Below are 12,462 nucleotides of genomic sequence, written 5' to 3'. Positions count from 1 at the left end.
CCCTTGGGAGGCCTCCTGGGGATCTGTCTCTGCTGTTGCTGGTGGTATGGGTGACTTCTTTTCCAGCACGCATGACACTTCCTTCTGGCAGAAATCGATTTCAGAGAAAGCTATTATCTTGGTTCCCCCTACCTTTAGAGATGAAATGCTTCTATCCTCCTGGGATACACAATGCTAGCAGAAAATGTCACATTTCTTTCTTTTTTTTTTTAAATTTTTTTTTTTTATGATAGTCACACAGAGAGAGAGAGAGAGGCAGAGAGACATAGGCAGAGGGAGAAGCAGGCTCCATGCACCGGGAGCCCAATGTGGGATTCGATCCCGGGTCTCCAGGATCGCGTCCTGGGCCAAAGGCAGGCGCTAAACCGCTGCGCCACCCAGGGTTCCCGTCACATTTCTTTCTTAAAGTCGGGAAAAAAAGTTTTATGTGTTTAATTTTTCCAAAAGTGCTTAAGTTTCTCTTTTCCTTTAGAAAAAAACTGTTTTATTCACTCAGATTATCCCAAGGGCCACATTCAGGTATATGGGAAAAAAGGAATGATGTGCGTTTGCATACAATTTGCATATATCTATGTAGAGTGGATCATTTATTCTCAGGGTGCATGCTTGCTTTCTGGATTTTTTTTAATAAGTTTTCAGAGAAATGAAATCTTTGATTATCTTTACAATGAAAAGAACTAACAAGTGAAAAGGCAGTGGAAACCACAGGCAAGGCCTCCCGCAGCCCTACCCTTCAGAGGGAAGATCACCTCTTTGCAAGATTCCCTGGCTTCTCCCAGTCTTTTTGGAGATTTTGGATGGCTTGGTTTTGCCATGATAAAAATAGCAGCCTCCTGCTGTGTGCCAGGCGAGCAGCTCTATTTACTTTTCTGTATCTCTCATCCCACTCGGGGGCCCCCAGAGATGGATGTTACCTCCAGTCTTCAGAAAGGGTCTTAGGGGGCAGCACGATCTGTCTTGGCTACTCCCATAGGCAGTAGCAGAGGTGGGATTCACACCCGGGGCTGTCCGCCCTCAAGCCCTTGATTTTAAGCTGTTAGGCTCTGTTTTTCCATCCCTGGCATGTTGTTTGGTGTTCTACCTTCAACACTTGCCCTTACTAGCCAGAGACTTCTCTACACAGGCTCATAGTTTGGTTGTCATTTGAATGGTGGTTACACAATATCGAGGTGCCAGAGTTCACCTTACCTCCCCCATTTGGTTTCTTTCCGAGTCCCACGTTGTTCCAGGTATAAATATCTTTGTGCAAATAAGGGTGGTCTGTTGGGTTCTTATGGTATTCGATGGAAGTCCTCAAAGTCCTTTGCCAAGCCAAAGGGCTTTATATAGTCTGATGATCTTCCGGAAGGTCTGTGCCATTGATTCGCTCACACACTGATGATTTTTGGGATGCCTACCATGTACAGGGTGCTGGAAGTGAAGGGGGGTTCAGATGCAGCTTCTTGTTCATAGCACTGACAGTCTGGCGTGGGGCCGATTGGGCAAACCAGAGCGGATGGTAGCAGAGTGGGGGTTGGAGCAAGGACCTGTGAGAACAGCAGCCCCAGGCAGTGTCTGCATGTGCCTCTCCCCCAGAGTGGGAGGTGGGGACTGCAGGGCAGGTGAGTAGTGCAGTGAGGAGATGGGCTGCCTGGAGGTCTGTGGCCTCAGCCATCCTGGCTTTCCACAGGTCTGTGGCTGTGCTGCCTCTAGGCTGGGGACCTCCTGGCTGCCCCCTCTTGTCCCTTTCCCTCAGCCACCCCCTGGCCCCCGGGACCTGCCCAGCTGCCAGCAGGGGGAGCCACGCGGATGCTGGAGGAAAGGACACCTGGGGAAGATGGCTCCGACTCCAGAGGCAGGAGTGGGAGCCTGTGCACCTGTTGGTCCTCTGGGTTCCCTCTTCCCTGTAGCGTCTCCAGCAGCCAAGGGAACCACACGGTGCCCAACTCCCGTTCATTCAGCAGATGGGAAGGGGCGCACACACAGTCTAAGTGTGTAACTCGAGGTGTTTTCACCAACCAAGTGCTGTGCTAGATGCTAGAAACACAGCAATGAATCCGACCAGGTCCCCCTCCCCGGGGCCCTCTGGTCTAGATGGGGAGACAGACGAGGAAAGAGACTGTACAACATGCTGTGGTGTCAGTCTGGACAAGTGGCAATAGGGGCACTAAGCAGTGGGCAGCCTGGCAGCATCTGAGAGCCCAGTGCCCTGCTCTGACTTTGCGGTGGCACGATCCATCTCCTGGTCTTTGGTGTCTCCATCTCTAAACTGGAGGAATGAGTTTGACACTCTCCAAGGGCCTTCTGACTCAAAGGTGCTGTGAGCTTGGCTCTAGTTCCTACAGCAAGCCCCAGAAGACCCACCTGACTTCAGCCCCCGCCCACCTCACTCCTTTTCCCCCTCCACACCCCCCACTCTCACCCCCATGGTGTTCCTTGGTCTTCTGCCTCCGGCCTTCCTCTTCTAGTCTACATGTGCCCCTGTGACTTTAGTGGCCATCGGGTGCTGCTGACGCCTCCATCTGGATGTTCAGCCCCATCTTCTCCATTGAGTGTGTGACTCATTATAATAATTAGAAGAATCGCCACTTGTTAACTCCCCAATATGACACTACGAAGTGACTTAAATCAGGGCAGCTCATCTCCCCAACAACCTGGTGAAGTAGGCAGAAGCACCCCATTTTATAGATGAGTGAAACTGAGTCCCAGAGATACAGAGGCTTGTCCCAGGTCTGGACAAGATAAGTGACAAGAGCCAGAATTTGAAAAGCTGCGTCTCTAGGCTCCAGGGCCCATGCTCACAAGCCACCCACCTTGTGTTTCCCAGGAACATTCCCTGCAGACACCTCTATTTCAACATGTCTGAAATTGGCCTCATTATCTCCCTACCTTCTGCCCCCGTCTCTCTTCTCTTCTCCCATCATGATCAATGGCACCATCAGCCCAGTGAGGCCTGAGCCAGAAGATTCTCAAGATTTGTCCGTCCTCACCACATCCCTCACATCTGGCGAGATTTTCCTCCACTTTTCTCCAGTCCTACCACTATGACCTTTGAGGGCCGCCCATCCCCTTCCTTCTTTGGGTTCCTGCAGCAGCTTCCTTATCCATCCCTGTGCCTCGATGGTCTCTGTCCAGTCCTCCCCCCCACCACCCATGCTGGCCATTGGGACCTTTCCTGCTGCTTTCCATGGCTCCATGGCAGATCTCAGAGCTGGCCATCCACGGGCTGAAATCCAGCCATGAAGCCGTGTTTTGTTGGGTCCATTGAGCATTCTTAAAATACTTGGAATTATTTGCCAACATTTAAAAATCAGGAAATTCCACACAAAAGTTCATATTTCTGGCTCCTCTTACAAAACTGAAGAAAAAAAAAAAACTGGCAACTCTGGGAACCCGTCCCGGCAGGGCAGTGGTTGAATGGAGCTGAGTGGTGGTTGCCGTCTTCAGATGGGGCATGGGCTTTCTAGTTGGCCAGTCTCCAGCATCCTTAATGACTTTTAGTCTCTGGCCATTCTCCTGCCAACTGCCTACCTGAAACTTGGGGCATAAGGGCTCATGACCCTGCAGGTATGGGATGGAGCCCATAGGCCCCTCAGCATGGCTTCTAAGGTCTCAGACCAGCCCTCAGCTGAAGTCTGAGTCTTACTCCTGCTTACCACCCTACCACATTCTCCACTGCAGCCCCAACTCTTACCCATAGTTTTCTGAATTGCCTTTCACCCAGGAGCTCATGTCTGCATATCTGCCTTTGTGCGAACTGCTGGCTCTGGGTGCCTGGGCCCTGGTTAAGTCCCATTTGACCTTCAGGACTGCTCTGTGCCCCCTCTATGGAGAAGTAGGCCTTGTTCCTATGCCTCCTCCCCAATCCCTCAGCTCACTCCTGTCCTCCCAGGATAATGTGGCACAGATCACAGGTGTCATGCCACCATACTGCTTTCTAATTGTTGATTGGTGTGTCTGCCTCCCCCCACCCTGGCAGACTATGAGTCTGGGACTGTAGGGAGCCCGTCTTCTTCATCTTCCTATCCCTAAAGGTTGGCACATGGCATGGAACATATTAGGTGCCTCATAACTGGTGAATGAATGGATGGATCGGTGAAAGACCAACTTGTGAAAAATACTACTCCAGGACATAATGTTGCCACTCTTGCCTTAGGGTGGAGGGTTGCAGCTTCATTTCATTCTGGAGTACCCCACTGCCCAAGTCCCCATTCAGAGTGACACCCCACAACATCCTATAAGCCATATCCCTGCTCTGTAAGCTCTGGAATGCATCCAAGCCTACTGGGAGGGTAGTTCCTAGGGATGCTGGAAGAAACATACACAATTCTCACTGTTCCAGGGGGAGAGAGTTGTGTGACGGTCAGGGAAATGGCATGGCCATTAGATATGGCACATTCTCTAGTTATTCGAAGCATAATAATGATGTGCTAATGATAGCATCTTAATACTCATTAAACACTCACATCGTACCCAATTCTAAACCCCAAGAGCTTGGTACATTATTCCCTTCATTCCTTGTAACAATTCTAAGAGGTAGGACTGTTATCCTTATTTTACAGACAGGAAAACTGAGACTTAGGGAATTTCAACAACTTTCCCAGGGCCATACAGCCAGTATGTGGTCAATTTAGATTTGAACCCAAATCTGTGGGGCATGAAAGCAAACTTTCTTAAGCACCATGCTGTCCTTCCTCAATGACATCTCTCCTTAGAAACATGAGGGAAAGATGAAAACAACCGTGAAAGTGAAGGATGTGCTATTACATATACAGTTAAGACTCCAATTAGTGATGGAAAAAAAAAACACCCAACTCCTGAGGCACAGAGAAAACAACCCCAGCATACACACCCACAAGTTTAGCAGCATCGCATGTGGGCAGTAGACTGCTGGGGATGTGTTTTCCTTCATTTTCTCCATGTCCTTTCTACCTCTATGACATTTTTGAAATTTTCTCTAACGAGCATGCATTCCTTTTATTGTTAAAAAAAAAATCCTCAGGGACGCCTGGGTGGCTCAGTGGTTGAGCATCTGCCTTTGGCTCAGGTCATGATCCTGGGGTCCTTGGGTCCTGGGATCGAGTCCCACAGTGTGCTCCCTGCAGGGCACCTACCTCTCTCTCTGTCTCTCATGAATAAATAAATAAAATCTTAAAAAAAACCTTGCCTTTGTAATGGCCCCAGCAGTATGTTGCAGGACAGAGGCTGCCAAGGGGGCTATCTGGAATTGCCTAAGTCATCTAAGTAGATGTCACTAAGCAGCAGGAGGGTGCAGTCTGCTGGTGGTGGCCATGGCCTCAGCGCCTGTACCCTAGCGGGGCAGAGGAGCAATGAGTCTCACCGTGTCCTCTTTTCCTCCAGGTGCTTACACCCCAGAGCCTCTCAGCAGTTTCCGGTGGGCCCTTCTCTCAACTGGCCTCATGTTCTTTTACCACTTCAGCGTCTTGCAGATCCTGGGCCTGGTAAGTTTGGTTCTATCCCCTTCGATCCCCTGTGTGTGGAGTTCTCCATAAATCTTGATAATCCTGGTTGGCGCTGGTATATTGTTTTGTTTTGAAAATACAAGATGCCAAAGGCCAGGATGTCAGATTGTTGTGTCTAGGTGGCTGATTTATGATCCATGGCCTAGGCCTCTCCAAAGAGTTTTCTGAAGCCTTCAGTACTAGCTGTTTCTTTCATCCCTGGGGAGGTGAAGAGGCCCTTCACTCAGGACCACCTGGGTCCGAAACGGTGAGCAACTGGAAAGTGGTTTGCTATGGACCCTGTTGGGACAGGGAGGCAGGACCTTGACCCTGGCCCAGGCCTGGAGAGGAGGCTTCCGACCTTGGGTCCATACTGGGCTGGCTCCCAGGCCCTGAAGCTGTGTAGCTAGTGGAAGTGCCGTGTCAGGGAACTCCTGTGGCATTCTGGGGTGTTCAGACCCGCCTGGAGCATGGATGATGGCTGGACTCAGTAGTTGAATTATCCAGAGCCCCAAACTGCTGAGTGCATGGGTATCTATCCGTGGCAAGGTGAAGGAGGAGGAGCTTGGGGCTGAGGGTCAGGAGACGAAAGTTCAAGTCCCGGCTCTGCCACTGTTCCGGGTGAGTCATCTCATGCTCGAGGGCAGAGAGCTCTCCATCCCTCTGTGACATGGTACCAGACCCCCAGCCTCCCCGAGAGGTGGCGAAGACTTGTCTCTAACGTGAATGGGCTTGAAGGGCTTTGGAAGGCAGGTGCCGCGGCCGTCCTCGGGGCAGGAGTGGCACGTCTGGTTTTGTGCGCGAGCAGCATGAATGTAGCATCAGCCATGTGGAGCCTCGTGGGACCTCGCAGGATTAAGGCATGTGACCAACGTCACCAGTGCCTTTGTAGAAGCAGTCACTTTCTTATCCGCCCCCGCTTGGACCCCCGGCGTATTGCTCTGCTCTGGTTTGCCTGGGGGAGAGTTTGAGCTCTTTGCCAATGGGGTGAATGCTCCCAGACTCTAGGAAGGAAACAAAATGACTTTCATACCTTACTCTGACTGCTCTCCACAGGGACCGCTTGATCCCAGAGGGGTCAGTGTCCTCATGTCACCATACATACCATGCTCAGTCCCACCTGTAGGCCTGGCGCTTACCACGCCTCCTATAAGGAAGGCTCTGCTTACTCCATTCCTCACCATGACCCCCATCCATCCTTCATGAGTCCATCCAGGGTGCCACTGACTTTGTGAACTCTTCTCTGAGGACTCGGTCCTCGTTCTGTACCCTCCTTAGATCTCATGGTGAGGGAAACCTGGTGAGCACCGTTTGGTTTGAGGTCAGGTGTGGTTGCCCATGCCAACTTGGTTGGTTTCCAGTTAAGTGGAGGCAGGAACCATGCCGTTGACCCTTGTGTCATCCCCTGACACCCCTCCAGGGACTAGGCACATAGGAGATGCTTAGGAATGACCACAGGCTCTAGACCTAAACCCAACAGCTTTTCCATTGGATGGCCTCTCCCGTCACCTCCCGGGGGCTCTAGCCTTGACCCACTCCCAAAAACCTAGGGCAGAGAAATGCCATCATGAACAGGTGGGGATTTATCAATCCCTCCTTGTCTAGTCCACCCATTAGGTAGAGATGGCTGAACTGGCAGAAGCCAGAGAAAGCCAAAGGATGGTGAACGCTCACTCTACCTCCCTTGTCCCTGCAGGTCACCGAAGTGAATTTGAACAACATGCTGTGTCCGGCCATCTCAGACCCATTCTACGGCCCCTGGTATCGCATCTGGGCCTCGGGACACCAGACTCTCATGACCATGACCCACGGGAAGCTGGTCATCCTGTTCTCATACATGGCTGGGCCCTTGTGTAAATATCTGCTGGATTTGCTCCGGCTTCCAGCCAAGAAAATAGACTGAAGGTGCTTGTCTTTTTTTTTTTTTTTTCTCCCTGAGGAAGCAAGTCCTGACCTGGCTTGGAGGACACCCAATTCTTGATGAAATCATGGGGAGAGGGCAGTAGAATGTTTGTTATATTTCTTTTTTCCTTCCTCTCTGTCCCTTTCTTCCACCGCTCTCTCTTTCCCAGCTCTTCCCCCCACCCCAGGACATCTCTCCTGGAGCCTGGGGTGTTGTGCTGAGGGCTGGACTCTTCCTCCCCGCCCGCCCCCCCCCCCCATAGGCTCTTCCTCCCGGCTCCTTGGCTCCTCGTGGCCTTAACATGGGCAATGGTAGTCAGTGGCTTTCACTCTGCTTGTTGGTGCTTTCACAACAGCTGGTTGAGGGGACAGGGAACAACAAGCAGTAGCTCTTTTGGCACTGAAGTGGTGAGATTGGGTTGGGTTTCATTTCTCCACTGCCAGGGACCTCCAGGCTGATATGGGGGTCCCCTTTTGTCTCCAGCACCGTCCCCTCTCCCCCACCCTCATGGGACCGAGGCCTTGTTTCTATACTGAGGCCTTGTTTCTCTATACCAGCGGCAAGCCGAGAGCCAAGGGATTTCCCAGCTCCTGGCCAAAATAGAACCTGCCAGAGCCTTCCCACTGGTGTCGCATGACTCCAAGCAAGCAGCCAACCAGCCACTCCCTCCAAGATGCTGCCTGCGGTGGGAGGTGGGGGTGGTGGGAGGTGGGGGTGCTCCTCGGCCCAAGGGCTAGATTCCATTGGGGGGGGGGGATGGAGAGCTGCTGCAATGGCAGATCCAAAGTGAACAAGTTCAAAATGTCAACTCTTACTAGGCAGGACCCCGGGTAAATTCTGCTTGAGAGAGCTGAAAGTGACCCATATCCTGATCAGAAGTGAGCGTTAGAAATTAATCAATGTAAGTGGTAACGTGAGAAAACTGTGATTTGAATCATACGCTCCATTTTAGTTGAATGTTTGATAATAGATGCCATTTTAATCTTGAGTGCCCCATAAATGTTTCTCCCTTCCCTCCCTCTTTTCCTCCCACCCCCCACTCTCTCTTTAAAAGGCAGCTTCAAGGAAGGATAAGCTGGAGTTGGGTTTTTTGCTTTTGGTTTTTTTTTTAATTTGTTTGCTCCCTTGCTTTTGGATGTTTGAGTTCAGAGAATTCTTGCCTTGGGCCTGTCTTCCTAGGGGCTCCTATCCATCAGTTCTGTGCTTTCACTGGCTATGTCAGCATCCTGGATTGGGGAAGATACAGATCCTGCTGGTCTTGTTTCCGAAACTAGGGACATGTGTCGTCACCGCAGCCAGATCCAGTGCCGAATTGTTTCGCATTGGGGGCATCACACACTCCCCCACCTAGCCCACCCCCAAAGCCCATGTCTGGGTTGCAGAGGAGGTACCAAGAAGTCAGGCTCCCATGGGTGCAGGTTCAAATGCTTCAAAAGGAAGACCTTTTGTTGAAAGACTTGAGCTCAGTCATGCATGGAGTTCAAGGAGGGAAACAGCTGGGCATTTACTGACTCCTTGTGGGCTCTAAGAATTGGTTTGCCTAAGAACAGAAAAAATGGCTCAGTGACTTCCTCTGATGGCCCCCCTCCCCTCTCCCACTCTAGGCAACCTGGCCACCCTGGGCCAGGTGCCATATTCCAGATATTACTGTATTACAATAGACTTAGATTGAGCTTCAGTGACTCAGTGGTTGTGATTTGAGCAGACGGACCTATAGAAAGCAGCAGAGTGCAGGAGAGTCTCTTGGAGCAAGGTGAGGCCTGGGAAGTAGCCGTGGGAGGGACTGCCTTCTTACAGAGGCCTGCGAACATAGAACATAGAAATGATCAGTTCCCAGGACTCATGGGGGAAGGGGATGCTGGAGGGAGAACACCAAATACTCTTCTGTACTCTCCTTGGGCTCCTCGTGATGCATAACCTTCATTTTCTGCCATCCTCGAGGGCTTGGCCAAGTTTGTCTTCATGCCATTCACAGGTTGTCCTCCAGAAGGGACCCCTCATGAGCAACTGGATCTGCCCTGCCCACCATCAGGCTTCCACGTGTAGGGATGGCTGTTGGGAAAATGTGCCTGGCCTCAGTGCCCCTTGGCTCTTTACCAAATGAGAGGTTGGAAGGAGGTCACGGGAAGAGCCTCTGGAGGCATGTCCTGTCCCCTTGTGGAACACAGAGTCTTCTGTAGGCAGATAGACGGTTTCTCAGCTGGGGACCAGCAGCCCAGGTGTGGTAGGTGCTCAGCTTCGGAATGCCACCCATGGCATAGTGACACCGCGCACTCTCCCTGTCTCTGTGGCATGGCACAGGTTGTTAGTCAGCCTGGGCTTTCCTGCAGCGGCGTGCCTCTAGACCACTCGCCTTTGCCTTGGCCATGGCACAGTGCCCCGTTCTGGCTGATACCTTGCTTCCACTTGGAAGGAAAGATGAACATGAAAGCCACATGCCTGGCTCAGCCAGGCTGGACACAGCTACACCTGTCAGGGTTGGGGGAAGGGCGAGGTGGAGGTGAGCTGCGGGGCTCCCAGGGCCCAGGTGGGCTCGAAAACATGGTAGGCAGAGGGAAAAGAGAGAGATCCCAGTCCACAGGCTGCACAGGGGCTCGTGGCTTGCGTTTGAGGTGCTGGGGTGCAGCAAGCACCCGAAGTGATCTGTACCTGTTACCTTGGGCCCAGCCCCATGGAGAGAGAGAACCTGAGCCCACCTCGGGCAGCCTGCCTTGGAGGCTGACTCCCATGCCAGTGGGCCCAGGCTTTCCAGCTCCTGCCTAGGGCTTTCCTGGTGGTACCAAGGAGGTTCTCCAGCCACCCTGGCCAAACTTTCCGTATGCCGTCTACCAGCCTGTGTGTCTGAGAGCAATCATAGAAGTGGACATTTTCTTTTAAAACAGCCCCAGAAAGGGAAAGGAGTGCTTCTCTAGCCCCTGGGTAGCCTGGGCCACCCATCTGGGCCCATGAGAACAGTCCGCTTAGCTAGCCAGCTTGTGGTAGCTGCTCAAAAGAGCAGAGATGTTCACACTTACTCACAGCCCCTTCCATCTTCCCAGTATTTGGTTCCGTACACCAAAGATGGTCGGGCCCATCTTCTTTTCAGAGGCCCAGGGACGCATTCCTCTGTCCACTGGCAGGGTGGTTGGCTTAAGTGGGGCAGTGTACTTTGTCACCATCTGCTACCTCCAGGCTAGCTAGTAGATCCGACCCTTTTCCACAGCCTCTGTCAGGGTTTAACTGTGCTTCTGGCTAATTCAGTGTTCTGTGGAATGGGCACAGCTCCCTGGCGACAGCAAGTTGTCACCCTGTCTCCATGCACTGGTGTTGGGGCTGAGTGGGGCACCGGGGCTGAGCTAGGTGGCTCAAGTGTAATGGAAAGCCCTTTGTCTCCCTACCTCAGCCAGAAGGACTTCCCTGGATTTGTAGACCTTTCGATCCAGAGTCATCTGTCCTCTGGGAAACTGAAGGGGGGATGGGGTAGAAGAGGACTGTGCATGACAGCACAGGGCAAGATGCTGGTGCTGGTTTTGGTAGACCAGGAGCCGGCTTAGAGAGGGTGTCCTACAGGCCCCCAGCCCAGGGAGGGGTCCTCCCACTGCACCCCCTGCCTTGCCCTGCCCTGCCCTCTTGGAGGGGGTAGAGTCGGTGAGAGGGAGTGAGCCTTCTTTTTCTGTATATAGAGTGAGCCAGTTTGTGCTCAGGAAAACCTAGTCACTTCTTGTTGCTCTCGTCTGTGACATTTTTTTGTACACTGGTTTGCTACCCATGGCACGAAACAAAACACAGCAAAAGTTGTTTCAAGTAAAAGCTGTTGTTTTGGAAATTTGCTTTCTTCCAGTGTGAGTTTTGTACTATAAAGACTTCTCCATTTATATCGGTGTTATTGTGGTAGAGAGAACAAGGTAGTCTTATATTGCCAGGAAATCAGCAAACGCCTCCGCCCTGCTCCTCAATCCCTCCCCATTCCCAGGTGGGTTCCTGTGCACTCGGCACACCCCTCCCAGGGGCCCCCTTTGAACCAGCCTTTGTAAGCCCCCCAGACAGGGGCAGGGGCAGGATTTTGCCAAGCTGGTTCTCGGGTGCTCCATGCCCACCCCACCCCCCACCAGTTTGCTCATTCCCCCGCTCCGCCCCGGGGCATTTTATAAAGCGTTTTCTCTGTTTTGTAAAACCTTTTGATTGTACCGAAATGGTTTCTACAGTCACCTCTGGAAATAAATGGTCATTCATTCGTGTACTTAGCATCCTGAATTTTAGTCTTCGGTGTTTCTGTTGTTGAAGATCCTTGAATGATAAAGAATTCTTCCCCATGGGACTTACTGTTACAATGTTTTCTTCATTTACTCTTATTAAAAGATTTATGAGAACCCAGGAGTCTTGGCCTTCCTTCCTAGAACCCTCTTAAAAGTCCCTCTGCTTTGAAACGTAGACATAAGGGGCCATTCGTCCCACACACTGTGGACAGCCACCAAAGGGCAGCTGGCGCCCTGCAGAGCCCTGCCCCGAGAGCCGTACGGCCGGACACGGGGCCCCGATTTCCACACATGCTGCCTGCTTCCAGCAGGGCTGCCCCTGGGAGGCAGGCCTTTGGCTCTCAGTGGGGACTGTGTTCTGGGGATATCCGCTGGCTTTGCCGAGCCCCCTTTCTGCGCTGGGCTGGAGGACTATGCATAGAGAAGGTGACTTGGAAACCAAATGTGTTTAGGGCCAGGCACCCCAGGTCCCCTAGAAGGTGGCTCCGGACCAGAACTGTGCAGCATGGCCACACTATCCCACGGGGAGGTGAACGAGACCCGACACTGGCCCTGTCTTTCCAAAGCCACCCGCTGAGCAGCCCACAGTAACGGCGATCAGCCTAGCTGCCTTCATATCACGCTGAGGCCCTACCTCGTGTCTCACCGGTGCTGCTGCTTCTCGAAGAGACATGGTTAGCCTACGTGGCGCCCTCGGTGCAACGGGATCTCCTCGTTGGCTGGTAGTTGGGCACCCAGGCTATAAAGGAGCCAGGGTCCTGCAATCCGGGACCACAGAACCACTAGCTGGGGCAGGCCACTTCCCTCAGTTCTCCACCCACGTTGCCTCCTGCCATCCCTGCCGAAACACACTGAGCTGACCAGCACTGCTGTCCCCCTGGAC

The 12,462-nt window shown here is 52.4% G+C and overlaps 1 protein-coding gene across 10 annotated transcripts in view; it reads left to right on the top strand.

The window, feature by feature from the left end:
- Positions 1–11,693, top strand: part of TMEM164 (transmembrane protein 164) — a 198,845-nt gene extending 187,152 nt beyond the window's left edge. For all 10 annotated transcript variants that reach the window (XM_077889183.1, XM_077889176.1, XM_077889181.1 and 7 more), the window contains 2 exons: positions 5,341–5,441; positions 7,138–11,693. In XM_077889183.1, the coding sequence (XP_077745309.1) occupies positions 5,341–5,441; positions 7,138–7,344 (308 nt within the window). In that variant the 3' untranslated portion in view covers positions 7,345–11,693. The remainder of the gene's footprint in view (positions 1–5,340; positions 5,442–7,137) is intronic.
- The last annotated feature ends 769 nt before the right edge of the window (positions 11,694–12,462 follow it).

This window comes from Canis aureus, chromosome X (genome assembly GCF_053574225.1).
Source record: "Canis aureus isolate CA01 chromosome X, VMU_Caureus_v.1.0, whole genome shotgun sequence".
NCBI classification, from domain to species: Eukaryota; Metazoa; Chordata; class Mammalia; order Carnivora; family Canidae; genus Canis; species Canis aureus.
Note: the sequence above shows the minus strand (reverse complement) of the source record. Positions and strands in the feature narration are given on the sequence as shown.